Source organism: Lotus japonicus, chromosome 2 (assembly GCF_012489685.1).
Source record: "Lotus japonicus ecotype B-129 chromosome 2, LjGifu_v1.2".
In the NCBI taxonomy this organism is placed as follows: domain Eukaryota; kingdom Viridiplantae; phylum Streptophyta; class Magnoliopsida; order Fabales; family Fabaceae; genus Lotus; species Lotus japonicus.
Genome location: NC_080042.1, coordinates 73,676,995 through 73,704,951, shown reverse-complemented (window position 1 = coordinate 73,704,951; position 27,957 = coordinate 73,676,995). Strand labels below are relative to the sequence as shown.

At 34.5% G+C, this 27,957-nt stretch overlaps 5 protein-coding genes across 6 annotated transcripts; 3 read left to right on the top strand and 2 right to left on the bottom strand.

Moving 5' to 3' along the window:
- Nucleotides 1–86: 86 nt before the first annotated feature.
- On the top strand, nucleotides 87–1,903 carry LOC130735668 (polygalacturonase QRT3-like). Its single transcript, XM_057587583.1, has 3 exons — nucleotides 87–324; nucleotides 441–689; nucleotides 881–1,903. The coding sequence occupies exons 1-3, from the start codon at nucleotides 106–108 to the stop codon at nucleotides 1,889–1,891; spliced, it is 1,479 nt and encodes a 492-aa protein (XP_057443566.1). The 5' UTR covers nucleotides 87–105; the 3' UTR covers nucleotides 1,892–1,903.
- A 1,989-nt stretch (nucleotides 1,904–3,892) lies between these two features.
- LOC130739453 (uncharacterized) lies at nucleotides 3,893–4,461 on the top strand. Its single transcript, XM_057591745.1, has one exon. It carries the CDS (start codon nucleotides 3,969–3,971, stop codon nucleotides 4,284–4,286), a length of 318 nt encoding a protein of 105 aa, XP_057447728.1. The 5' UTR covers nucleotides 3,893–3,968; the 3' UTR covers nucleotides 4,287–4,461.
- Nucleotides 4,462–5,370: 909 nt separating this feature from the next.
- Nucleotides 5,371–9,707, bottom strand: LOC130739451 (uncharacterized). The gene is made up of 10 exons (XM_057591744.1): nucleotides 9,502–9,707; nucleotides 8,841–8,970; nucleotides 8,327–8,465; nucleotides 8,013–8,225; nucleotides 7,697–7,835; nucleotides 7,142–7,292; nucleotides 6,925–7,034; nucleotides 6,744–6,841; nucleotides 6,479–6,548; nucleotides 5,371–5,685 (listed from the first exon to the last, which is right to left on the bottom strand). Exons 1-10 carry the CDS (start codon nucleotides 9,592–9,594, stop codon nucleotides 5,596–5,598), a joined length of 1,233 nt encoding a protein of 410 aa, XP_057447727.1. The 5' UTR covers nucleotides 9,595–9,707; the 3' UTR covers nucleotides 5,371–5,595.
- Nucleotides 9,708–11,914: 2,207 nt separating this feature from the next.
- On the bottom strand, nucleotides 11,915–14,792 carry LOC130739450 (protein SPIRAL1-like 2). Its single transcript, XM_057591743.1, has 3 exons — nucleotides 14,652–14,792; nucleotides 13,426–13,773; nucleotides 11,915–12,351 (listed from the first exon to the last, which is right to left on the bottom strand). The coding sequence occupies exons 2-3, from the start codon at nucleotides 13,738–13,740 to the stop codon at nucleotides 12,268–12,270; spliced, it is 399 nt and encodes a 132-aa protein (XP_057447726.1). The 5' UTR covers nucleotides 13,741–13,773; nucleotides 14,652–14,792; the 3' UTR covers nucleotides 11,915–12,267.
- A 7,381-nt stretch (nucleotides 14,793–22,173) lies between these two features.
- On the top strand, nucleotides 22,174–26,943 carry LOC130739449 (uncharacterized). 2 transcript variants are annotated; one of them, XM_057591741.1, is made up of 8 exons: nucleotides 22,174–22,345; nucleotides 22,945–23,356; nucleotides 23,438–23,519; nucleotides 23,670–23,736; nucleotides 24,132–24,317; nucleotides 24,422–24,482; nucleotides 25,111–25,244; nucleotides 26,426–26,943. In XM_057591741.1, exons 2-8 carry the CDS (start codon nucleotides 23,026–23,028, stop codon nucleotides 26,495–26,497), a joined length of 933 nt encoding a protein of 310 aa, XP_057447724.1. In that variant the 5' UTR covers nucleotides 22,174–22,345; nucleotides 22,945–23,025; the 3' UTR covers nucleotides 26,498–26,943. The 2 variants fall into 2 exon arrangements, with proteins under 2 accessions (XP_057447724.1, XP_057447725.1); XM_057591742.1 differs by lacking the exon at nucleotides 24,422–24,482.
- The last annotated feature ends 1,014 nt before the right edge of the window (nucleotides 26,944–27,957 follow it).

Here is a 27,957-nt window from a genome sequence, read left to right as displayed (position 1 = left end):
ACCCCCTATTCCCTCTCTTTTTCCTCCTTATTTATAAGCATTCACAACAAGTGTCATTTTCAAAACTAATTCTCACTAACCTGATTTGTTCTAACAGGCTCATCAATGAAAACCACAATGGCAATAATAGCTCCAACATGGTTCCTTCTTCTAGGGATGGCTTGTTTCTTTGTTACTCACGCTTATGAGGGGAACTTGCCTCCTAGGAATATTTATGATGGCACTCACCATGAAGCAACACTTGCACTGAAGACATTCAAGGCCTCCCTCACCAAGCATATCTCCATTGCTTCAGCCTCTCCTAGCCCTCCTCTCCAATTTCAGGTAATTCAGCAATGCATACCCTTGAATGCCCTTCATCTTTTCCATTGGTTAAGCTTTTGTTATTTGTGAGTTAATCTTTAAAATTGTTAATGTTTGATAGTTTTCTGTCAATGTAGGAGCTCAAGAAAGTGAAGAAACAGAAACGACACGTGTACCGTGTGGCATCTTATGGTGCTGATCCAACTGGCAATAAAGACAGCACTATAGCTCTTCTTGCAGCCATAGCTCATGCAACCAAAGGACCAAGTCAAGGGTTCTTGCTAGACGGCATCCGTGACCTTGGAGGTGCCCTGATTGATCTTGAGGGTGGAAAATACTTAATCAGCCAACCTCTGCGGTTGCCGGCCGGGGTTGGAAACCTCATGGTATGTTTGTAGAAATCATTTTTTGCAAGCTCCATTCATTCATCAATTAGTATTTTCTTTCTTTTTTCAATGAAGAATATATTCCCTCAGTAAGTTATCAGCTCATTGATTCTTTGTTGAGTCAGTAGATCATCCAAAAGACATCAAATTTGACACTAAGATTGATTGTATTTGTTATTTAATGTTAACAGATACATGGGGGAACTCTAAGAGCCTCAAGTGATTTTCCACCAAATGGGCATCTCATTGATTTGTCAAACCCTACAAGCTCTACTTCAGCATCCTACAATTATGAGTTCATTACTTTCAAGGACCTCTTGTTAGACTCCAACTTCAGGGGAGGAGGCATTTCAGTCAACAACTCACTCAGAATTAACATAGACAATTGTTACTTTACACACTTCACCACCACTGGAATTCTATCCAAAGGTGGCCATGAAACCTACGTCAGAAACTCCTTCCTTGGCCAGCACATCACCGCCGGCGGAGACAAAAAGGAAAGGAACTTCTCAGGCACTGCAATAAGCCTCGAGGGAAACGATAATGCAGTTACAGATGTTGTGATTTTCTCTGCTGCCATTGGTATCATGGTTACAGGTCAGGCCAACGCTTTTTCTGGTGTACATTGCTACAATAAGGCCACTTTCTTTGGAGGTACAGGGATTTATTTGAAGCTAGGCGGTTTGACACAAACCAGGATTGTGAATTCTTACATGGATTACACCAGCATTGTTGCTGAAGACCCGGTTCAACTCCATATCTCTAGCAGTTTCTTCCTTGGCGATGCCAATATTGTCCTAAAATCAGACAAAGGGGTTGTAAATGGTGTCAATGTTGTTGATAACATGTTCTCTGGCTCAGGTAATGGTGTTCAAATTGTGAAGCTGGATCAATCAAATGGTCCCTTTAAACAAGTTGAGCAAGTTTTTGTTGCTAGAAATGTTGTGAAGGGTATGAACTTAAAGGCTACAACTGCAACTATGTCTGTGAATGGGAATGGAAACTTATGGATTGCTGATTTTAACAAAATTTTGCTTTTCCCTAACCTTATCAAACATGTTCAGTACTCATTAAGCGCCACAGGCAGCACCTTCCCAAATCATGCTATCAGAAATGTGTCTGAAAATCGTGTTGTGATTGAAACAGACAAGACAGTAACTGCAAAAGTCTTTGTCACAGTGGATCAAAGTATGACAAGTTGAAAAATGTTTGAAGGTGGTGGTGGCCAGAAAATTGGGTCAAGAAGTTCAGACTGAAGAGGGAATTGTGCATAGCTTGGTTGTGAATGAATCAAAACTACTCTTCCCTACTTTGGATAAACTTCAAATTTAACCCTACAGGCAATGATTTTAGACTGTATGTTTTGAGTTATTAAATTCATACTACTCTGAATAGCAGAAAAATATTTGATTGGAGATTGTTTTCATCAGTTTGGGTAGGAAAAAAAGACCTGGACAGAGTAATTAGAAAATATCACAACTCTTGTACATTTTTTAGTTCATCTCCACTTCCCAACCAAAAAACTTGTATTTCCTTTTGTTATCATTCCTTTGTCTTGTAATATATATTCTTCACGGGTACTTTAACACGATACAATAGGTAATGAAATAGTGATTATTAAGTATTAGAGAAAAAGTTTGATGCACCGACGGTGTAGAGTTTTTTTACACCGTCAACCAATCAGATTTCAAGGATGTGTGAAAATCTCTCTTTTAATTTAATTTATTTAATTGACATGTCACATCCTTGAAATCTGATTGGTTTTTTACATCGTCGGTGCATCAAAATTAAACATATACAACTTGCGGGTCGTCCATGTTGCTAATGCACCACTGTCATTTAATGATAGGGACCTGTTACCAACTTAATAATGTTTTTGGAGCAACAATACTCAATTAATTAAATTGACAAGTAAAGTTTAAGCACGTTGACTAACAAATACATTCTCATATAATTAATTACTAGCATATTGCCATGGAGATTCGAGTGCCTGTGCCAGTAGAGTTTTGATTCATTTATATTATACTTCTTTTTATCTCATTTTGTATTACTCAACTTATTATTTCTCATCACTTTTTTTATCACATAAAACATCATATTTTTCATTTCTTTTTATTTTTCTCCTGATGTAGTTTGAACTTTGAAGTAAAGTGTGAAGGAAACATTAATCATCCTACAATTCGGTGCACGTTAATAACATGAAAAATAATTTATACACCACTCAAATCCACATTCACCTTGATAGAAAAAGAAATAGAAATGAAAAATATGATAGATAATGTGATTGAAGAAAAAAAAAACTAAAAGTGAATGTTAGATATATAAATATATCAAAGTTGTTTTGTTTCTTTTTTCCATTCATCATCTTATCTTTCACTTTACTAGCTTCTATTATTTTCTCTATTTAAGGACTAAGGTTGAATTTTTTATTTTTTTTACAGTGATTAAGGTGGAAGTTGAATTTGGGTGTGAATGAGTTTTTATTGCAAAGGTATACTCTGTTAAATGTTCAAAAGATACCCACTAGCTGAGCAATAGTTTACACATCAGTGACATGAGTTGTTTGTGAATCTCAAAGCTAATGTTTCTATTTTTTTTTTCTACATCGGAAAATAAAAGCTAATGTTTCTATTATCCAACACGGTTCCTTTTTAACACAATAAAATGACATTTTTCCTGAAAGGAAAGATTGACATGAGACAAAAAAATTAATCTGGCAAAGCTTAGAAAATCCAAAAGCCCCACAAAGAAAAAGGGAGACATATGCAAGTGCGAAACTAAGAAATTTCTTGGCTGCTTCAAACCCACCAAGACCAGGTCATATGGGATATTTTAGAGCAACTCATGGGAGTTTTTTTCCCTTCAAATTGTTTAAAATGAATAAGAATTTTTGAGGTTAAGGCTGTTCTAAATAGACTAATGATAGGTCAATAAGTCAATGTTTTTGCTTTCCTGACCATTTCCACAAACTACCAACAAAGAAAAAAAATATCTAATTTTAACAACCCGACATAACGCATGTTTGGAAAGCATTCTACAATTAACTCTTAATACAAAATCAATTATGAGGAGAAACTTCTATAAGTAGCTTTTGAGTATTGAATTGATTCTTATGAAAGAAAAAATATCCAAATATGCTAATAAAATAAGCTTGTTGAGTCCTTCATTATCTTAACGTAATACTACAACTTGGGCTTGATAAAGGAATCATATAATAGCCTTTTATATTGGTGTTTTATTGATAAGGTTGAGTTCCAAAGAAGAGAGGGCACTAACAAAATGAAGAAGGGACTCACCCTAGCATTCCTGATCATAGTGATCCAGCTTCATCTGATCAAGGCAACTTCATCATGGGATCTGAAGGGTTGTAACTCAGAAGACTGCCTCATAGGCTATGACTTGGAATCAGAGTTCTCCATGAGTTCCCATGCTGCCAGGATGCTCTATGATGTGAGTCAGTCTCAGACTGGGAGAACAGGTAACAGCAACGGCGCTGCTGTAAACTGTCCACAAAGTAAAGGATATCGTAGCTGCTTACCCTCTGCAAATGGAAGTGGATCCAGACAACGATGTGGTGATTACAACCGTGCCTGCTAAGAACATGAATTGAGTTTCTTCATTTCCTTTTCGTTTCAACATGTTGTAATAATCTTGGAGCTGTTTCCATGTGTGTTTATTACAAAATTGTCATAAATCTGAAGCTGTAATGATTATGTAAAGCTTGATGTTAATTATATAGTACTATCAATTTGAATATTGGTGTTTAAAATAATTCCATGTGTGATGGAAAAGATTGTGAGATCAGAATTGAACAGTCTTTCTGCTTGGCTTCAATACATGCTTCTCTGGTCTGAACCTGCAGGGAACATGTTGGAATTTTGTTTTTCAATACCTATTTAATAAACTTTTGGATACCCTGTTTTGCTGTTAAATCAAACTATATTAATATCTTTCTGGTATTTCTCATTGATCTAATCCTGGAAAATTATCAAGAAATGGAAAGGAGACTATCTTAGCTTAGATGTTTTTCATTTTGTCGACAAAAAGCTTAACATGGCCACAATTTGATTTGAGATCAACTGTCTGAAATGGTTTTCATCCCCTTTGCAAGAAAAGGTTCTTCCATACCCGCTTTGCAATTTTGCAACCACTCGGTACAGTTGGAGGAAAAAGTCAGCAACAAGGGACAAGTTATCTTGCAATAATTTACAGGATACAAGCTTGCACTATTGTTAAATTGAATTTGTTTTATCAGAGTTCTTCTCACAAGTCTATTTTCTTTTGCTGTAATCTTTAACTATGGAATTCGTTGGCATTGCAGCTGTCTCTTCAAGGTCGTATTCAAACAGCAAAGTTGCATCAAGAACAACTTTTCGGCAAAAAAATGGCATTTCACAATTTTCAGACAACTCGTTAGAAAACCAAAGGAAACGGTATCAGAGACTCCACTCCACTCTAGCTGTTACACCGTAAACATTGTTTATCTTTGAACTTACTTCCAGCACACTAATACATCATTTTAAATACACTATAGTATAAACCAAATGTCAACTAGTTTCAAAAAACGTATATTCCTCTCAAAACTGACTGACTCCATATCAGAGACTTGCCAAGTCTAGGTATCCACTGTAAAATTTCTTTAGAAAAACACTAGAGTAAACAGAGTTTTAATTGAAAAAACTAGTTTAAACTTTCAATAGTTGTCATTGATTACTAGGGTCACTGTCAACCGGTAAAATATACCCGCACAAATCAAAATCGCAAAGTTGGTAGTACAATTCTGCCAACTAAAGTAAATGGAAGAGTTGCAACAGGTAAAATTACAATCTTTTCCTCTCTTTCAAGAGAATATGAAACTGGGACTAAATCTAGATGCTTCAGACAAATGCTTCAGCCAAAAACGTCCTTAGCGAACAACCAAGCCTTGGGCTGCCTGGGACCCATCCTCTGTTACTTTGTTGGCCTGAATAGTACTGATCACATTCGAAATATTTCCCTGGAAATAGAAAACAAGTAATAAGAAAATAAATCAAAACCCATGCTAATGTGCAACCAAAAAAAAACATGCTAATGTTAGAACAATGGCATTTCATCTGATTACAATCAAAATTCTTGCAATCAAGTGCACCAACATATAATCATATAGAACATGCACATTAATCAAAGTTTTAAATGTTGGATGGCGGACCGTGGCAGAGAGCCAAAAACCCACCATATATTTAACAACTAATAATGGTCGACAGAGGATTATGGCGGCATATGGCAGGATATCGGCCATGGTGGAGGAGCCAAAACCCCGCCATGAGATTCTGCCATGGCGGATATTTGATAACACTGATATTAATGCACTTCAGTAAACAAAAAAATTATTACACGGGGAGAAGCAAGCAATCTCCAGAATAATAAGTGCTACATTCCAGAAATATACACTATTCATGGTATAAGAAGTTTTGGGTCAAAATTATCTACAAAACACTGAAAGGGCTGCATAACATGAGATATTCAAATTTACAGGCTTTTTTAAATCCTAAACTAAAATATTGGTTATGATATTAAAACTAATTATTTGTTGTAATTCTGATTTTAAAAAATTATCCTTAAGAAATTTTTCTTTAAAAATAAGTTCATAAATTCAATTATTAGATAAGCATGTTATGTGCCCTATAAGTATAACCTATACAAGTTATTTCTTCAAAATGGCTGTGTAGAAATAGTAATTGTAGACACTTATTATGAATCAACAACATTGAATTTATAATTTTGAAAATCATAAATGAGAAACTCTTTACCCTCCATGACGCTAGCTTAGTTCTCAGTGTTTGCCATTGATGCTGACCGAACACACGATCAGTGTGATGACTGCAAATTGTAAAACTCGCATTAAATCATTTATAACAGCAGCTAAGAGATTTTTGAACATGAAGAAATATATAATGATGAACAGAAATAGCGCCACCGGGTGCATTTCCACGTGCCCACAGTGTAAGGACAGCTAGTATGGGGCAAATTCATTTGGTCTATCTTAAAGCTAGGACTTGGTTGAGGTGAACGTACCTAACAACTACAACTTGATTCATTTGGTCCATCTTACAGTCAATTAACTTGGCAGTTATTGCTTTAACCACCCATAGTTCCACCTCATCATCATTGATCTGAAAGGGAAGTGTCAACATTTAAACTATGATAGTAAGAAATTAAGAAAGCAAATGCAAACAGAAGGCAAATGGAAATCTACCCTAAGTGTGTCCCTAATAACTTCGTATGGAATTTGGCCAGATGCATCAGAGCTGAGATCCACCAATGACATCAGCCTCATTTTGGAAATGCAATCTTCATGAACAAGGCCTAGAAACATCATTTAATCAAATACTTTAGTACTAATATAAAGGGAAGTGAAATATAGCTCCGCAAATATAACCACAGATAATCAATTATGCATGAACATAGCTTACCATAGCTTTTCAACAGCGCAGAATTTGCAGTATGATATTCTATGTATGCATCCAGCCTCTGAGAGAGAAATATCTTGAGAAGCTGATATAACAAAGCATATTTGGCATCCTTCTCCAATTGCCCAACAGCAGGAAAGTCTAGTAAATCACACTGCCAACCATAACATAAAAAACAACAAACTTAGATATATAAGTGTAAGATAGATAATGACAAGAAAATAGACAAAAATCCAAAAGGCAAACAGAAGTTATAAACGAAGATGACATATTACAAAAAGAAAGCATCCTTATATCCTTCTCGGTTTTAGTACTAAGCTACAAACTGTTATGTTTCACTGTTTCTTATTTCTGTTTTCTATAGAGACCAAAAAGATGAGAAGCTCAAGCACCACCAAAGCAAAGGAAGCATTAAAAAAATACGTGAGAAATGGGAGCATATTACTATTGTCTGCAGTAAATCCTAAAGATATTTGAGCAAAAGATTATTGAGCAGTGTAGGAAGCTGAAATAGTAAGTTCATGCTATTATTCAAATCTCATAATTAGACCAAGTTACCTGAAAAACATCAGGAGCCCTCACAAAATCCACAATAGCACGCACAGCCTCCTCCTTGGCTTCACTCAAAACATTTGCATCTTCTCCATTAAAAGTCACCAGATAATTGGTGAGGAACTTAAAGGAATCCTTTGACATGCTGGGATAAAAACATGGAATATAATTAATATTTTTCATATTAAGAAATGGAGGTGGCAAGATGGAAATAAGGGGGAGTGGTGCTCATGAAAAGAAATTGAAGTTACATTCTTACTTCAAAGAGAGATAAACAGAGCATAATAAACTGATGTTCAGAGGCCTGCACCTTCAGCTATACCTTTTATTTTCCTTCAAAATATTAGAGACAGTTAGGAACAGCTCTCTCTGTTCAGGTATCCCAATTTTCCAATCTTTCAAGAAGCTATCAATCTTTTTGAAAGAAGGTATGATGTATTCTGTGACTTTTCCATCAACTGCTAAATTCAACAGCTTCATGTAGACATAAAACTGGCAGTATGGAGTCTTCAAAAGATTATACAGATTGATCAAACTGCAAATAAAAGAAGATATTTCTAAAAATAATAAGCAATCACGGTAGCATGCATTACATCAAGATAATAAATTTCTAAACCAAGTAGGATATAATCTTACATCTTCAATCGCACAGCTGGCTTTTCATTGGGCTGCTGAACTATCTTTGCAGTTATAACTTTTACAATCTCCATCACCTCATCTGGATTCTCAGTCTTTGTAACAAGATTGCAGATAATAGTAAAGATGGACTCTACATCTGGGATAAGAGATAAGCAGATCGTGTTAACACAGTCACATTCAGCTGGAAACATTCATGTCCATATTATCAAACTGGGCAATTCCCAATGCAACATCAAATTTGATTCTAAACTAGAAAGTAGAAATGCAATGCCAAAAAAACAGCCACAAATGCAACATAAACAAGAAAAAAGGCTAAGAGAATATGACATGTAAACAGTATATAATCAACAAAGGTAGCAAAATTGGAAAAAGAATTTCAGCTAAAATCAAATGATAGCATTGGAAAAAACATGAGGCCATCATACAAGAAGAATGCAATAATTGATTACCAAGGCCAAGAATACCTCAGACTTAAAAAATAGATATATCGAGCAACACAATAGAATGGTACCTTTTTCAGAAACCTTTGCGAAAATCAATTCAGCAGAAGTGATCATCAATGAAGCTAGCTCCAACCACTTTCCCATAGCAATGAATTCTTCAGCCTCCAAACAGAGTCTACTAACTTGTGGCTCAGCAACCTGACAGTCCAAGGCAGCAGCAGTCATAAACCCATGATTCATACACGCGCAGAAATACAAACAAAACAACCAATCTAACAAACCCATAAACAAAACCAAAAAGAAAACAGAGGCAAATCAAAAGAAAAGGACCATCCCAATATTTCCAACTCAACAGTTTGTGTATTTTCAACATTATATTTTCAAAACATCATTTCCCAACATTATATTTTCAAAACATCAAAATGCATCTAATGAAACTTCTAGAACTGTCCATAATGATAACAAACACGCCTAAACTCATCGGATTCATAAACCCAGATTCAGTTTTCAAGTTCAGGAAGCATACACACACAAAACGTTATGAATACGCCATTCTAGCTGAAAATCTTCACCAAAACCAAACAAATACCAAAAAATTCGACCCAATTTCACTTGTTCAATGGCGAAAAACGAACGAATAGAAACTGATTATCACGATTAGAATCGAGAAGAAGAAAACGAGAGTAAGAAGGGGGAAAAAGCATGATGTGAGAGAATGAGGAGGAGTACCTCGGGACCGGCATCGGCCCAGGCGAGCTCGGAGGCGAATCTGACGACGGAGAGGGCGGCGTCTTCTTCGGAGGTTGGAACCACCGTCGTCATGGTCTCTGTGTGACTGCTGCGAGATTCGAAACCTTGCTTATCACCTCGCTCGCAGACACAGTGCAATAACACAATTCCAAAACCCTAGTTTCTCCGATCCTGTTAAAAGCTATAGAGAAGTAAATTTCTATGATATTATATATATATATATATATATATATATATATTTTTAATAAATATAATCAATAAAATATCGATAATTTAATTTAATCAAAAAATTTAAAACCAATGGTTTCAACTTTTTTATTCAAATCTCAATATTAATAAATGCTATTTTTATTTTACTTTTTATGGATAAAAGTTTAGATAGATTCAGCTATTTTTTAAGCGATAGCGACAATATATTAGGGATAAAGAGATCACTGAAGGAAACCGCATTATATGCGCAAACTCAAACCACCTAGGCGATCACGCATACTTGAATGAGACATTCCTAGGTGAATAGAAAAGAAGATAATCTCATCCAAGACATCATCATACAAAGGAGAAGTCATGACATCAGCTTAAAGCAAAAGAATGTCATCTAACAAATCACTCTCACATATCACCTATGATATCTCAAGTATGAAACTAGCAGCAACCCATGCTTTAAAATAAAAAAGTTAGCATGAGAGGACAACTACCATGGAATGGCGTTGAAAAATTTGTTAGTCACTGGGAAGAGGAGTTGCGAATGATGCCACCAGAACCCATCAAGCTGACATGGGCAAAAGCAACCATCACTAGAGTGCACCAAACTAGGCGAGCAAGTTGATTATGAGAAGGAACAGAACTGCTATCCGAAAGAGCGTCACAATCCTTCACTGAGGAAGAGACGTGATTCAAAACGACATCAACTGACCACGGAATTCATCATAAGTGACATTATTTCGTCAACGCCAAATTCACTTAATGATAAACATAAACCTCTTATTGTCCAGGTGGTGCTTATTAGTAACAAGTTGCATAACTTAAACAAATTTTAAGCCAATGAAACAATTATTCCTCATATTTTTTCTTCAAAACATACTTTTACATTTATCCAAAAACACCTTAATTCCTTTTGGAGTTTCTTTTATTTTACATTTAGTTGCACTTTTGGACCCTCTAATTTCAATGTTATATGATTTTAATCCTACAATTTTGTAAGCTAATTAAGTAAATTTGGTCTCTTTCTTAAATGTCCATTTTCTATTCAAAATTTCAAATATTTTGGAGTTTATGACGGATTTGAGATATAGTGTAAATTTGAAAGTTAAAAACTAAAGTATTTCATGAAAATTTAATAAAAATCATAAGAGTTTATACGATGTGCTATTAGGGTTGCACGATTCAAGCTCGCAAGTCACAAAAGTCTTGTCTTAACCGTTAAAATATCCTTATCTTTTCTAATGTATTGCTTGCGAGAAATCAAACATGAAACATGTTACATGTATCAAGTGGACCAATGACATGTTGATAAACATTCTCATAATTTGAGAAAGAAACGAACAATCAAAAATCATTTTTTGTTTGCATTAAATAGAATCAATTACATTGATCAGATGATATTATATTATTTTACTATAAATCATGTATAATAGGAAGGATATGCATGAGAAATTGAAAATTTTGCTTTAAGCAATCAAACTTCTTGACAGGCAGTGGCGGACCTTCTTGATATAGCTCCCTCAAAAATTTTAGAAAAAATTTTAAAAAAGTATTTGGGTAAAAAAAATATTCAGTTAATACTATATATAATAAAATGTGTATGGAATTAAACAATACGCGAAACTAGTTCAGTGGTTGGGAACCACGCACATGTTGTTAAGGGCTGAGGTTTGAATCTAGCCTCAGTCCTTTTTACATTTTTTTCATTTTTAACAGCTAGTCTTAGTTAACTTGCACAAATATTAAAACTTATAGGGTTCCAAACTTATAAAAGGAAGTTATTTAAAGGTAAAATATATATCCATAACCAAAAATTGAAAAGAAAAAGTAAATTTTCAAGATTATTAACCTAACTTATAATAAATTTTCAACATCCATATTATGTGAACTATTTTTTTTATGAATATTTGTGCATTAATAATACAAAATATTATAGTTTTTATATTGCAATCTTCTTTTAGCTCCCTCAAATTTTTTCTTCAAGTTCCGCCACTGTTGACAGGTTACAAGCACATTGTCACTTTTAGCAGCATAAATGTATTGACACAATTTAAAACCACACAACAAAGGTCCTATATCATAATAAAAGACCCTGCGAGTGATTCATACCAATCTAAGAACATTTAAATATAGGGGATGCACGTCAAATATTTATATTTCCAAAACCAAAGGAATTGTGGTTCTCCCCATATTGCAAAGAAAATAAACTTTTCCCTCATTGCTGCTGTAACAGAAGCAGGACATGCAACGAGGCTAACTAGCTAACCACGAGTGATTACAAAAGAGTCAGCATTACAATAGAATATGATCACAATACTATAGCAATTGTGAGCAAGTTTAGCTCATAGTAAATTCAGAAATCGAGTCCCACATAATTCCATGAAACAACAAACCTATGAATCAGCTTAATTCCATTAAGCCACTCCAACATTGTCAAGGGTTTAATTGCACAAGAAACAAGTCCACTGTTTAAACCCAAGCTACTATCTACTTTACACATGGTAGGTTCGAATGCAAAGCATTCTTTAAAGTCACATTGATGAATTAATTACCACCAGGACTACCAAAGAGGTAACCCAAGGAAGACCCACCACCAGGAGCAGCATGAACCTTGGTAGATGGTCGATCCTGGAACCAAAAACAGAAACAATGATTAAGAAGTAAGAACAATGTTTCAGTATCATAACAAAGGCCTACAACCAAGGACAATAAATTCAATGTGTAAATAAAAATATCATTTGATCTTCACTCCAAAACCATGAAACCAATCCTATTGTGTAGAATGGAGAAGAGAAGTACAACAAGACTTGTTGACCGTCGTTGTTTAGTATTTTTTTCTCCACTCATAAATAACTATTATTCACTCAAGTGAAACTAAAACTACATTGAATCATCAAATGCCTCATCTGATTTCACTCACCACTCAAATAACATACTGTGTTTACAAAGGCCAGTATCATACATATACACGAACTTCCATCATGAACAAAGCATTATGGACATGAAGTCATGAGGGAAATTTCTAATAGAAGTCACCATTAAAACCAAAATATGAAATAGCTACTTGGAAAGCTTAGGAAAATTTTCTTTCGCATGCGTCATAAAGCATGAGTTGAGAGACCATTATTCACTCACCGACAGAAAAATGAGGATGGAAGAATAAAAGGAAACAGAACATAAATCAGGTTAGATGGGACTAGGGACAGAGAGGAAGAAATAGTAATTCTTAAGATTGAGAACGGCATTGTTAGGTTATCTGTCAATCAAAATCCAATAATTCAGATTAGAGAAACTATCAAATCTTAAGAACAAACAGTATACGATGATGAATGATCCATACAAGATAACCATAAAAAATAAGCAAGCCAGCCTAAAGTGCATATCCTATCTTATGGATATGTAAGAACAGAATTTCTGCTACTCCAACATGTTATAACTTACATGGTTTTCTTCTTACCAAAAGGGTAGGGAACCATGCTTTCATTACTTTTTTTACTGAAAAGTTAGGGTAGACTATAAGAAATATGAGGAAACTGACTCCAATCCTCATACATTATGGTACTAATCTGTCTAGTATTTTCCAGGCTAAGGTAGGGGGGGGGGGGGGGGGCAACAATATTTAGAGCAGAAATACCAATGAGAGCTAACTATGATGCAGTAAAACTCAAATTATCAAAACAAAAAAATTGAAAAGGGCCATACAGTGAGAAAGTTGCCACAGTTTTGCCCATCAGCACGGTGGTAATTGTTTTTGAGACACCCAGGAACTCCAGCTGGAATTTCCTTATCAATAGGTGGTGAAGCAGCACCAGCATTTAGAGCCCGCCCGCCAATTACAGGCTCAACTTGATTGTTTGTAACATCAGCATTTTGAGCACGCCCACCATTTACAGGCGGAGGAGCAACATCAGCATTTTGAGCACGCCCACCTTGGATATTGCTGGCAGCAGTCTCTCCGCCGCCAAAGAGATAACCCAAGGAACTTTGACCACCACCGCTACTCACCCCGCGACCCATTTCCCTGCCAATTCAGAACTTTCGTGGCTAAACCTATAATACAGCAGCACCACAAATTTCTTTCATGAGAAATTTAACATTCATCTTTCATGTAGTGACAAAAAAATTAACCTCAAATGCAGCAGACAGAACCAATAACCATCAGAAGTCAACAGAAAGCAACAACCATCTAAAATGGATATGATGTTAAAATCACTCGAGTATTTACTAAAGTTTAATCCGCATACATATTTATTTTACTTAAATTAAGAGTATATAAAAACTTCCAAATATATAAAGCCTCCATCCTTTCTTCATTAAACTAAAATTACCTACTTCTACGATTATACATCGAGATCAGTGAAATTACATTTGTATTGGCGTAAATGCGAAAACATATAACATAGGCCTGTTTAGAAATTCTTCCACAGTTGATTATAAAGCTAAACTCAGTTCTGGAGGGACTCTTACAAGAGTAGCTTTTGAGTGTCAGAATTGATTCCGACTAAAAAGAAGCTAATCCAAACATTGCTATTAGAATAATTGGAAAAAGTTTCCCTTCCCTTGCTTCAGAAGAACAAATCCAAGATGCACAAGTATTATTAATTTCCTAATCATTTGTTAAATGCAGAAACATTTTCAGCAGAAATTTGCAAGACACATTAAACTTTCAAGTCCCATTTCTTCAAAAACCAATCAAATTTTCATCTAGTATCTCTTATATGTCCTGTCTTAGCTTGATCCCTACTAATTTTTCAGCAAAAAAGAAAATCCAAACAAGCATTCAAGGAAAGAAAGGGACAGAAATTTAAATGTAAAAACAACAAATGAAAAATAGAGAATGCAAAGCCAAAAGGGGAAAATTGGGAAGGTCTAAATGGTGTGGATCTAAATGGAAATGAAGAAAACAGAGAAATCTGAAGTCACCGTACCTTGCGAGAGCACTCACACTCACAGTTGTTAGTCGGTGATGTGAGTGAGAAGCGAGGCACAGAATGAAACAGTTAAGAGTAAACAGATGTGCATACAAAAAAAAAAAGGAGCCAATATTTTTCAAATAAAATAAAACTAAAAATAATTTCTTTATTATTTATTTGAGGCCTCAACTCAATTTCAAATTTTTAATTGAGGTAGTGGAGGAGATTTAGCTGAGCTAGCATTTGGGGGCCGACAGCCATATCAATCTGATGATGGGGACCATGGTCCATTACTTGCAAAGACAATCATGGCACTCACGTTGCATCAGCAACTTATGGCATCACGCTTTATCTTTCATAAAAGACCATCATGTTCGAGTCCGAGAACATGATAGAGACTAGCTTTCCAAGTAAAAATGTTCTTCATTCACAAAATTCAGATTAGAGATCTTACTTAAAGAGAGTTAAACATGTACGACTTGACACACTGTTATTTCTTTATATGTCTAGTTTAATTTTAAGCATATTTTATTAGAAAAATATAAGCATAAATTACTTTTACTCTAATTTGTGTATTTTAAATCATGTCAAAAAGTTCAATTATTTAGTAATCAATTAATCTATCAAAGACACAAAATTATCATTAAGTTCAACCATTGGATATTTATTTAGTTATTTACTACATGAATTGTCCTAGTCACAAATTCGTAATTGATGGATTAGTTTCATAATTAAAATTAGCATGATCATATTTTAATAATCAATATCTAAGTTGACAATAATGATCAAGCACGCATGTACAACAACCTGTTTGTTCTAGTAAAAATTCAATTATACAAATATTAACAAAATTCAATAAAAAATATTCTCAAGTAAAAGTTATTTATGAAATTATATAAATATACTCCCAAGTAAAAAATAAATGGCAGTTCTGTTTCTTCAAACTTATGCAAGCGAATTAGTATTTAGAAGTACAAAAATGACTCTATTACAACTTCTCACAATTATACATAACAAACGTATGGCTTCTTTTTTCTAAGTAAATACAAGAGTCGAGAGTGTTAGTTATACGCTGTGCTGTTGTGAGACAAATCACATCTAAAACCCTGTCAAGTTTAATTGTTTTAATGTTAGTTCCTTTTAAGCAATGTTAATTAATCAGTTGATCTCTCCGTAAAGGTAGTATGGTGCACTTTGCTTCTGGATTCCAATACCAATAGTTGCTTGCTATTGAGGCAAAGTTACCTAGAATAACTCTTTTTTGTCGAATCAGTAAATGAAACTTAACAAGCGGACTTTTTTTCTTGCGAAAAAAACAGAGACCAAACAGCTAGCATTTTCTTGATCATCACGTACTAGAAAATTTGGGTGTATTATTGTGTAAGAAGGAATTTGATGTATAAATACAATACAATGTTAACATTAAATAATAGCTGAATTCATTGTATAAGCTTATACTATATATCATAATTAATACGACGTATCAGACGAATCCTTAACTTCCTCCATATCATAATTATTTAAATTGTGAATTTTTTAAATTAAAATTTTATATTTATTTCTCTCTTCATATGTATTAAATCAACTTGCGCTCATGTTAGGAGTAGGGAGACACCCACTTGGTTTTTTTATGCTACATGAGGAATGTAACACCCACTTGGTTTGATACTAACTAGTAAGTGTACTTATAACAATGTTTTTACATATCTAAAAAGTATCTTTCTCACTTCTCTTTTCTCTCATCTCCTCAATTTATATTATATTAAATAACATTTTTTTTCCTGGTATTTTTCTCTCTAGTCATCTTATCTCTTCTCATTTTCTCTTCTTAAACCAAATAAAGTATTGTTAGAGTCATTTGTGATTAAAACACAGTTTATTTTCTCTCCTTAAATTTTTTTTAAAGGTACTTCTTATATTTAGTTATATGTATAAGAACAAAAAAGGTGTTGATATAGTAGTAAGTAAGCTATATCTTTATATGGATGAGAGCATAAGCTCAAATTCCTGTAAAGATATTTATTAGCAGAGACATGCAACTGTTTTTTAAAAGAGTGACGAGATTTTCATTTTCATTATTATTAATATTTAAAAAAATGACATATATAAGAAGTTTTGTAAATATTATATAAATAATAATGAAAATTAATGACATATATAATCATGTTATTAATTCAAAACTCAAGTGAATTTCACTTTATATATATATATATATATATATATATATATATATATATATTTTGAAAGGATGACAGATATAGATATACAATATTACTTTAATATTTAATACATTTGTTATATCTTTTCTTCTGTAACAAAAATAAATAAATTTGTTACATATACATATAGTAATTATTTTCATTTATTTTTTAAAAAAATCATCAACTTATGATTAATAATTAAATTTAAAATAATATTAATTTTAATATATAGGGGAAATTTAGTTTTTTACCATAACTTACAAATATAAAATATTATGAACTAATAATTAATATTGTTATTAATGTAAAGGCCAAGCCAATTAAACTTATTACTATTTTTACTAAAATAAATTCCTGAATTTGTGATTAATAACGGAAACTTAAATAATATTAATATTTTATTTTATTATTATTAATTCATTTAATGAATAATATAAATGATTATTAATAACTATTCAATGTTAGTTCAAAAAAATACTATTCAATATTGTTGTGATTAATAAAAAAAGTTAAAAATTAAAAAATTTACATTTAATAATTAATAAAAATAATAATAAAAATTATTATCAATAAAAAATTATATTGTTATTAATGTATAGCTCAAGTGAAAATTACTTTAACCTTTATGTTAATATAAGAGAAATTAATTTTTTTTTTTGAGAACAAAGATGCTATTATTATTGAAACTAAAAAGTGATCTATGAGAACAACCCTCTCATAGTGGGTGAAAATATCTGTGCTGAAGAGGAACTAACAGACAGTGTTAACCAACTCATGGACAAGCCTCGTTAAAACCTCCCTTGGAAAAACCCAGAGGGAAAAACCCAAGGGGAGGAAAAAGAGTACTCAACCATAAGCTCACCCCCAACAAAGGACCACAATATCCTCTATCAATTACAACACACTTTCGAAATACAGACCCAAATAGCACAAACAATAACAGAAAATAAAACTAGCACTTGACTCTAAGTGTCCCACTAAGCAACTCTTCAAGATTCAACAACACGCCAGGTCCAGAAACATTAAGCTCCTATGGGACTATTGAGGTAGTACAAAGTCTTGAATAAATAGCCCCACATTTGGCTAGAGCGCCTTGCTTCCGCTATAGCTTCACGAAAAAAACCAATTAAAGTCTCCATTAGCTAGATAGAGGTCAATTAAATTCAATCCCTCAACGAAGTTGTATAGAAATATGACCAATTCATCTATTCCCCCTCTTTTTTCCCCATGGTTCGTAGAACCAAAAAGATCACCCATAAACACTCACACACATCAGGTCCCTATGTGCTCAACACCTCGATCAGATTTTCCAGATCAGTTCTCCTCTCAAAAACATTATTTGGATAGTAAATGTTTACCACAACAATAAGGACAGAAATATGTACCACTCGCGACTAGAATACCAAAGTTATGCTATTTTTCACCACCTCTTCCTCTATGATTTTCGAAGGGCCCCAACATGTCACCAACCCTCCTGCGGATCCATTGGCATGAATTAGCTCTCCTTGCATATTCAGAGATTGAAACAGCTTCCATCCTATTCTCAATTTCTCTTCCCCCAATTTGGACTCTTGAAGAAGCCACACTTCCACTTTTGCTATCCTTATTGCATCTTTGACTGACCGACTTTTCTCCGCACCACCTAAACCACACACGAGCCAGGTCCGCCAATGGAGAACAATCCCCAACCAGACCTCAGGTTACAGGTCTGTCCTCTTCCAATTCCGCTGCAAGACCCCTAATTGCTTCTTCGTCAGAACCAGGATAGCGTAGCCCTGCTGATTTTCCTAGTAGCCAAGCTTTTGTCGCCCTAGTGAAGTAAGCGCCAGAGTTCGCTCTTTCTGCAGAAGCTTGTAAGCTTGCAATCATGGGGTCAACACATGTTACACCATCGTTCACTTCTCTGAGAATAGCAGAGCCCACTTCCGATCTTGGCTTCCTCCCTCTTTTTCTTCCCGTGTAGGCCTTCTGAGCTCTATCGTTGTCTATTGTCTCCAAAGCCTTGAGCTTGCTTTTCCTACTCACTCCTTTCCTGGCCAATTGACGAATGTGTGAGAGAGAATCACATTCAGTTCCTTCCTCCTCGTTGTCCTCGCCAATCTCTTGTTGGGAATCAAAACCCATGTCCTCTTGCATCAGGGCAGAAGGGAAAGAACATTCTAGATCCACCTCCCCTTCTTTATCACTCAAAAAATCCTGCATATGAGCATTTGAGCTAGACTCGCCAGGCCCACTAATGAAAGACTGGAGTGGCCTGAAACTACTCTGATTGGCCCATAAAAATGTAGAAAGTCCACTATTGATATAAGACCTATTATTAATTGGAAAGCTGCACACAAATAAAAATAAATTCCTTCCTTATGTAGGAATCTCAAGTCTCATCAAGTTGTTACATACAAATATCTCCCACCCAAATATATTTATATTCAAACCAACTGACTCTGCGACTTCCTGGGCCCCCCACATTGACGTAGTCCATTCAGCATTCCTTGTAAAGATCATCAAGGCGTTATTGTCCCCCATGCCACTGTAATCATTACTTTTGTGGGTTTCCAATGCGCCGCCCACTAATGAGTTTGTCCCTATCTCTTCCGGTGACTCTTCCGATTCCTGTCGGTTCTCCTTCTCCGTCGCCGGCGATCTCATCCCCTCTGATTCAGCTACAAAGGAGTTTTCCGGTGTCATGAATTTGTGATGATTGATCCTGCAATTTGGTTCTGTTCGTTCAACTTCAATCCATATATTCAGTTCTCTACCATCAACACAAACAGGAATGCTAACATTCTCTAGAATTGGATCATTTGCCTGGATCAAAATTCTCGCAACTTCGTATCCCTCATTTTCACCATTTTCCTCAAAAGATATCATAGTGCCCATGCTCCCAACGAGTTTTGCAAAGAATTCAGCAGTCCATAAACCTATCGGCGCTTTCCAGATTTTCAACCAAGTTAGGAAGCTTTTGGGGTATTCCCACGATTCTGCCCGTCGCACCGCCTCAATCCAACACTCTGTCTCCCCATTCCATCCCAAAATGAAGTCTTCACAGTCCTTTTCTGAATGGAACTCAACCACTCTTTCTAAGGCTCCGAAAGATTTTACAACAGCCTCACCCCATCCCTTTCTCTCCAGCATCAACTGAATTTCGCCTGCACTCTCCAGAGTCTTCAAACTTATGATCGCAGCCTTGGACAACTTGGTATTCCTAGTTACCTTCGTTCGGTTCCAGTCAATAACTTGCTCAGATTGAATTAGAGGATTACTCTTAATCCTCCATTCCTTTCGAATTCTTGTTTTCCTGCTCCATTCCTTTCTGATCCTTTGTTTTTTCCGTCCATGTTCTTCTCCATTTGTCGCCCCTGTCTCTTTGCGTTTCCAAAACATTCTTATGGCATTTCGGTCCCTGTTCTCAAATTCTGTTCGATTTCTCCTTCTCGGCATGGGGAACCTTGCCGGGAGTACAGTCAAGAACGTACTATAAAACCTTCGCCTATGCCAGTTCTCCATTGCTCTGGTGCCATCCTTCCTTGAGCTAAAGTGTATCAAACCAAATCTAAGCCTTCTTCCTTTTCTCTTGTACCTGGGAATGTACACCCTCTCTACCTCCCCGAATTTTTCAAATTCCCTCCTCAGCTGCTTGTATTTCACGTTGTCATCCAGGCCGTCCACGAACAACGTAAAACCATCTCGAGAGTTGGAAGCATCTGCATCGTTCCAGTAACGTCTTCTTCCTCCTGATCTTCCTCCAAGATTCTTTGAAACCCTAGCAGAGCCAGTGGGGCTTGCCATTGAAAACTAGGTCGGGTTCAATACTTACGATTGAAATACCTACTAATATTATATCAATTTCAAAATAGATATCTAGGACTCATGTTCTTCAACAAAACCAAATCAACTAAGGTTCAAAAGAGTATATAACAGGATGATATAACTAAGGTTTCTTCATACTAAATTTTTTTACAATTAGTTACAAATATTAAATATATTTTTTTGTAAAAATAACTATAAAATATTATTAACTACTAGTCAATATTTTTACTAACGTAGGTCAAGAATTAAACTTATTGATTTTAAAAAAATTGAGACATTTTTTTGTCAAAAAGTTGAGATTTGTAAATAAAAGAAAAAAAGGTGTTAAATTTTTCACCCTCATCATCCAATTTTTCATCTTACCCAAATATAATAAGCATAAAAAATACCCCTCTTTCAAAATAAACCTCTTTACCATCTCCTCTTTGCCCTTCACTATCACTCATCACCTACTCTCACTCTCATCTCTGTCTCTGAACCTCACTCTCTTCATCTCCCGATTTTCATCATCACCAATCTTCCTCTTCTGGTGTGGTTCTTTCTCTCACCCTCTCCCTTTCATCAATCTCATTGTCGAAGCTTCTGTTATTGGAGCGAAGCTTCGCTGATCTAAATCTTGAAAGTTGTTACGTTGAACTATTTAGCTAACCGTTCCATTATTTCAAACCCGGAACTCTTTTGTTCCTAGTTTTTTATTTTAGTTTTGAGATTTAGAACCAGATCCCAATTATTTATTTCGAAATTTATAACTCATAACTCAAACCTTTGTTCCTTAGTTTTTAATGATTTTTTTTTTTGTAAATTTTGATATATGGATGATATGATTATGTATGAAGTTTTGATCATGCTTGATGTAGTTCATCTTCCCCCTTTGATGTTAGAATTAATGTTCAATGTTGATTCTGCTAGTGCTTTATTGATTCTACAAGTGTTTTGTTGATTATGTCGGTGTTTTGTTATTACTTGGTCTTAAAATCTGGAATACAACTCTAACACTATCAATTACTGGTTCTAAATCTCGAAATCTTTAAAATGCTTTCATGGGTTTTAAGTTATTAATAATGTTGTGACTTATGTTTTAGGAATTGAAAAACCCGAAATGCATTAAGGGAATAACAAATCCTGGAATATTAAACTTGGGAATACTTTTCAGGTTTAAGATTCCGGAACCAAATGGTATAATTTATGTTTAAGGTTTCAATTCACATAACTATAAGTTACATTCCGCATTTTCAAAACCCTAAATGTATCTCATGTGGGTGTACTATAATATTTTTCTACTTTAAAGTGATGTGGAAAATTGAGTGTTGGAGGTAAGAAATTGAAATAGAAAAAAAAAAAGTGAGAAATTAAGTGTCGAGAGTGAGAAATTGCACTTTAAAAAATAAAAGTGGAAGTAGCATGGGCTTTAGCCCAAATGGCTGAGACAAAGTTTGTTGGTCCAAATTGAAGTCTCTGTCTTTGACAAGTCTGTTCAGTTTTTGAACATAAAACTAGCCTGTTTCTTCTCCAGTCAACGGCTATACACACAAACTCAAGAAAGAGTCCCCACATCCACATCACACCCCCACGTCGCCGGTTCTGACCAAACCAGACCAGCTTTTACTTGAGACGGTTAAACCAAACTGAAACTGAAACTGAACTCTCTTTCCCACTTTCTCTGCCTTAACTTCCTCATGTTCATGTTCTAATCCTGCCCAGGTACCACATTCGCACTTTGCCTTACTTTACCTGTTTCATTATCTTTGTTTCTTTGATTACCAGTTGACAACTTGTTGTTAATCAATCAATTCGCAATTAGTTTTATTTCCCCACCGTTGTTAGTTATAATTGTGTAGTAATTTAGAATCTTAGCCTTGCTAATTACCATGCCTCATTAAGACTTGATAAATGCACAGATGAAAGCTTGGTATATGCAATGCTGTATAATTAGTTGGATAATTTTGTATAGAACGTGAGTGCAATCAATCAATGGCTGCATAAGTTTAGGAGATGAGATTTGGAAGATTCCAATATTTTTTTTTTCTGTTTTGACTGAGGGTTTTTTCATCTAGCAAATACCAATATGTATGTATTTATTGCAACGCCAAACTGTATTAAATTGCGCGTGTGCTTGCTAGATTGTTTCAATATATATGATTTTTTTTGTTTTGTCTGAGGGTTTTTTCATCTAGCAATATGTATATTTTTATTGCAATGCCGAACTGTATTAAATTGCGCGTGTGCTTGCTAGATTGTTTCAATTTATTCTGTGACCTTATTTGAATTTTGAATATTTCATGGCTATATCATTTTTGCAGGGTTCATTGTGTCAAATGTAGTGCAATGATATATAGGTTGGTGTGAGACCGGTTTATTGGGTCGATTGAGGGAACGATACAATGGATATCCATGCATTACAAAGCAGTAAAATAGTCTGTGACATTCCATTGGAAGGTGTTAAAAATACACTGAATACTGAGTCAACTGTAGCAGATGAAAGAAAGAATAACAAGGAGTTTTCTTCTTATACTAATCAAATGAAGATGGTACCTACTTCTGTCATAAACGAAGAGCTTAGTTCAGAAACTTTGGGAATTTCTTTGGTTAGAACACAAGTTGGAAGCTTGAAGAAAAAACTTCTTGTTCTTGATATAAATGGGTTGCTAGCGGACATAGTTTCTCCCCGTCCAAAGGACCATAAAGCTGATGCAACCATTGCAGGGCGAGCAAGTGAGTAAATATTGTGTTGTTCTTGTTCTACTTTTTAATTAATCATCCATACTTTACTAATTAGGTTGTATTTGATTTCAGTATTCAAGAGGCCCTTTTATCTTGAGTTTCTGAAGTTCTGCTTTGAGAAATTTGAAGTTGGTATATGGTCTTCAAGGACGAAGTACGACTTAACTAACTTCTTGTGTTCCTTTTCTCTGTCTCATTTCTGTTTTACAAAGATTAAAACTTCCCTCTTTTACTTCTTGGATCTTGTAGATTTTTAACAATGTGCTGTAGTATAAACTTGACTCCGGTTTTGGTGTTGTCATAGGAAAAATGTTCAACGAGTTATTGATTATTTGATGGGAGACATGAAAAACAAGTTGCTTTTCTGTTGGGTAAGCATTTGTTTAGCTTTTTGTCTCTGGTTCCTCATTGATTACTTGGTTTATTAAATTTTGTATGAATATTACATATTTGTAGATGTGAGATTTTGGGCAACAATGTTAGTAATAGTAATGAGCGGCATTGAATTTTCATGTTGTATTAAGATTGCTTGCTGATCTTGCCATTCGTGGAAATTTAGTTTAGATATTAATTTTATATCTTCTTCCTTTTCTTCTCGTGTCCTCACTTTATGCAAAGTCGCAAACCATGAATTACACCAGTTCACATTTCTGCAGGTCTACTACAGTCGTATCATGAGATCCATGTATATATTATTGTTTAACCTACTTTTGTTAGAGGTAAACCCTTTTCTGCTTCTGATTCTATATTTTGTTGACTTCTTCAGGATCTTTCTCATTGTACCGAAACAAGTTTCAGAACTCTTGAAAACAAGCACAAGCCTTTGGTTTTTAAGGATTTGAGGAAGCTTTGGGAGAAGCATGATCCTGATCTTCCATGGGAAAAGGGATATTATAATGAATTAAATACATTGCTATTGGATGATTCTCCATATAAAGCATTGCTCAATCCTGTAAATAAACTAACTTTTTTTGTTTCTTTTCGTGTTTAAGCAGGCTTTCTTCAGCAATACCATTTCCTAACCTTTTTTTTGAATGTTTTGATCAATTATTTTAGCCAAACACCTCAGTCTTTCCTCATTCATTCACTTATCAGAATAAAAGCGACAATTCATTAGGTAAAAACATTTGTACATAACCACTAGTATCTTAATTAATTGAATGACAAGAATATGCTCAAGACTTGGCTATATCCAGCTAATGGATTATGGCACGCTTGGCTGATTCCAATTTCTTTTCTTATACATTCATTTATTTACTTGACATATATTTTCTTTAGCTCTCTTTTGGGTTGACTCTTGTAGTGATCCTGGAAAAGGAAGGCCAGAAAGAAATTTCTTTGATGGTTTTACATGGCTTACTTCAAAACATAACTAAGTGGTCATTTCTGCATTCTTATTAAACTTCCTTTTAGTGTGAGACTAAAGCCTTTTTGGTTTACTGTTAGGAAGTATGATAACAGTAAAATAACACATCCCGATGCACTTTTTGTTGAAGTAACAAGTTGTTACTTCAATAAAAAGCGCACCGGAATGTGTTATTTTCCCGTTTTCATACTTTCTAAGGTAAACCAAACAAACTCTTTTGCGCAGTTTATAGTTATGCAACATCAAAGATACATTGAATGAACTGTAATTATTTTTGGGTTGCTGTTAAAGTGCCATATCATCTTGTAGTGGCTACCTTTATGCTTTTTAAATCTGATTGAGTATGTTAGATCAATAATGTAACTATGATTCATGACAGCTGCTGGAGGCGATCTGCGAGAATATCTACATCGATTGGCAAATGCTGAAGATATGCCCAAGTACATTGAGGAACACCCATTTGGCCAAGACGGTATCACCGAAAAAAGTGAATCATGGAACTTCTATCTCCAGGTTATTAGTAGCCTTTTAGACTGTCAACCTGAAGATAATCCATCTGTCAATAAACATTCTGTCTGCTGAATGAGTCAGAGCAGTTTTCAAAGAGAAATTGAGATATAAGAGGCTTTTCATCTGTTTTTTTTTTCTTATCCGTGATACAACAATTGTTTTATAGACTTCTTGGATGCACAACAAAGAGCACTTGTTGGAGCTTATTCAATACTTTTTCTAGTAGATAAGCTATAGTAAGTGCTCTTTAGTCTGTATCCAGATGAGATCTTAGTCCTTAAACATAATTTTGTTGAATTTGAATGATGTTTTTATTAGGAAATTTATCATTTTTCATATTTATACTATGGATGTTTAGGATTCCTTTAGGAAGTATTAATGGCATTTATGAACTGCTTACGATTATCGATTGCTTAGCTTTCAGATGTAGGGCTTGGTATTCTTAAATAATTTTCTCACACTATACTCAATGTTATCAGTTAGTTAGGATTGATTTTCAGTATTTCTTTTTAAACCTTTTTTTAAAGAAAACCTTTTAGATTTGTTGCCTCTGATGCATTTTTGTTCTTAAGTAACTTGGTCTGTTGTATTACTGCATCAGAGCAAACTACCTAAGCTAGGATTAGCCAATTTGGTGAGTTACAGACCTCATGACACAAGAATGTGAGAGCAATTTTTTGCTTTTGGCCGAATGACTTGTTTTTTGGGGTTTAATACACGTGTCATCTTCCGGAGGCAATTGCGTTTAAACCGAAAACATTCACAACTTGATAAGAAACAACTAGACTGGAGGAACTGAATTTTCTAATTTATAATGGACATTTTACAGTCAATTGGAAACATTTCTGGAGAGTGGAAACTGGGACAAGGAGACAAGTTTGTACAGCTAGTGTAATAATCATAACTAAGACTTTATGTGTCTATATTCTGATAATAGACTGAGTCAACAAAATTTTGTATGTGAACAACTTTGTGCAAGTAGCTTGCTGCCCTGCTTGGTTTCTTGGTTATTTTCTGTTATAACCTATATTAAAATCATTTTTTTGGAAGGTCTTGTTTAACACAACATTATAACTTTCTATTAGTGAGTATTTGCAGTTAAACCATTGCTATATCTATTCTTTTAAACTAAAAAATTGTAAAAATGAAATTGACTTAGCTTGTACATTTGTTTGTGTTTCAAGTTTGAAAACTCATGGATGAAGTGCATGTTGAGTCAAGCTGTAACTTCACTGATGGCAAGAAAGTTAGGATGAAGTTTCTTCCACTCTCCAAAATGGCAAGAGATGTGTGTAAGAGAGTGATAGAAAGAGTGAAAAAAGAAGATGCACTTGATGACCTTTGAGCATGCCATGGTACCTTACTACCTCATTATTCTCCTCTGACTGCTCTACCAAGGACCCATCTTTAGTAATTTGGTTCTTTGCCCATACCAAAATATTCTGTTTTGGTCTAAAATGATTAATTCAGCACTTCTCTGTAACATATGATAATGACACATTATAGCAATCATCCACATAGCAATTATATTGGTCATATAGAACCATGGATGCTCTTTGAGGCTATAGCTGACAATTGACATCCACTAGTTCTATAGACCGATTCCTACGTGAGTGATTTAGAGATGCATAATTAAATTACTTGGTTTCATCCTGCAATAAGCATGGAGTGTTTCACCCTGTGTAATTTTTTAAAAAATTGAGCAGAGAGTACCTCCGATCCACATGTGGTGGTGTTAGGTCGAGAACACGGTGGTTTGATGTACGTCCATGGTAGTGCACGGCGGGAGATGTACTTGCACAAAATACCCGAACGTTTAAATAAGCTTAAGATGATAGAGAGAAATTTAAAGTCATAGAAAAGTATATAATAAGAAAATAAGTAATGTTTATTGAATTGAACCATCAAAACCTATATTTATAACTTGGCTGTGAATCCTTGGACTGACCAGGATAATATTGTGAAAAATTTAAAAATGCAATTGAAAGTTTATTCATTTTAATATTATCAATAATTCTTAGTACACGTGACAGCTATAATTGATATCCAGTACTTTATGCTCATCTTTTTAACATAAAAAACTATCAAAATTCCTGAAAAGTTTTGCGTATGCAAGTGATCATCAATATTCAATAGCCAGGTCACATTCTTCCATTCTGAAACTTCTTTTGTTCTCCTCCTCTACTTGTCAGGCCTTCTTTGTCTTCTTAAAACATTTAGAAGGAGAAATAATATCGTTCAATTATTGGAAATCCTCTAGTGCAAGTGAAAATTTCCACTTCAGTACCCCACCAACAATGAATAGAAGAAAACAAGTTAAGTTATATATAGTTGAATGAATTAATGGTTTCCAATATTCATACTTAACACTTTCGATTTACATGTGCATAAAGGCTGTTAATTTGCTCATGTGACAAAGGGACAAAATGGAATAAACACTAGAATACTGTATTGAATGCATGATAATCCACTCTAACATGGTGTGTTCATTGTTTAATGGTCACATCATTTGGGACCCTAGTGGCCACTCCCTTGGAGCGTGAATTAGTCTTGCTTTGGAATTCTCTCTCAATATACATCAATCTTTTTCCATCTTTATTTGTAACATTAATAGCTATTTTATTGGAGATGCATATATAGCCTATAGTTTTTTCTTTATAAGAAAAATTTATAAACTGGCATTAATTAATTACTTTTGCTGTTCTCTCCTCATCTT

What these genes read in the sequence shown, in the direction of transcription:
- LOC130739449 (XM_057591741.1), top strand. Translation starts at nt 23,026, where the DNA reads ATGGATATCCATGCATTACAAAGCAGTAAAATAGTCTGTGACATTCCA. An exon ending in TAAAAGCGACAATTCATTAG is followed by an intron (nt 24,483 to 25,110) that starts GTAAAAACATTT and finishes GATTCATGACAG; the next exon opens with CTGCTGGAGGCGATCTGCGA. An exon ending in CATGGAACTTCTATCTCCAG is followed by an intron (nt 25,245 to 26,425) that starts GTTATTAGTAGC and finishes TTGTGTTTCAAG; the next exon opens with TTTGAAAACTCATGGATGAA.
- LOC130739451 (XM_057591744.1), bottom strand. Translation starts at nt 9,594, where the DNA reads ATGACGACGGTGGTTCCAACCTCCGAAGAAGACGCCGCCCTCTCCGTC. An exon ending in GGGCCGATGCCGGTCCCGAG is followed by an intron (nt 8,971 to 9,501) that starts GTACTCCTCCTC and finishes TTGGACTGTCAG; the next exon opens with GTTGCTGAGCCACAAGTTAG. An exon ending in TGCGCTGTTGAAAAGCTATG is followed by an intron (nt 7,035 to 7,141) that starts GTAAGCTATGTT and finishes TGATGTTTCTAG; the next exon opens with GCCTTGTTCATGAAGATTGC.
- LOC130739453 (XM_057591745.1), top strand. Translation starts at nt 3,969, where the DNA reads ATGAAGAAGGGACTCACCCTAGCATTCCTGATCATAGTGATCCAGCTT.
- LOC130739450 (XM_057591743.1), bottom strand. Translation starts at nt 13,740, where the DNA reads ATGGGTCGCGGGGTGAGTAGCGGTGGTGGTCAAAGTTCCTTGGGTTAT. An exon ending in ACTGTGGCAACTTTCTCACT is followed by an intron (nt 12,352 to 13,425) that starts GTATGGCCCTTT and finishes TTTTGGTTCCAG; the next exon opens with GATCGACCATCTACCAAGGT.
- LOC130735668 (XM_057587583.1), top strand. Translation starts at nt 106, where the DNA reads ATGAAAACCACAATGGCAATAATAGCTCCAACATGGTTCCTTCTTCTA. An exon ending in GCCCTCCTCTCCAATTTCAG is followed by an intron (nt 325 to 440) that starts GTAATTCAGCAA and finishes CTGTCAATGTAG; the next exon opens with GAGCTCAAGAAAGTGAAGAA. An exon ending in CCGGGGTTGGAAACCTCATG is followed by an intron (nt 690 to 880) that starts GTATGTTTGTAG and finishes TAATGTTAACAG; the next exon opens with ATACATGGGGGAACTCTAAG.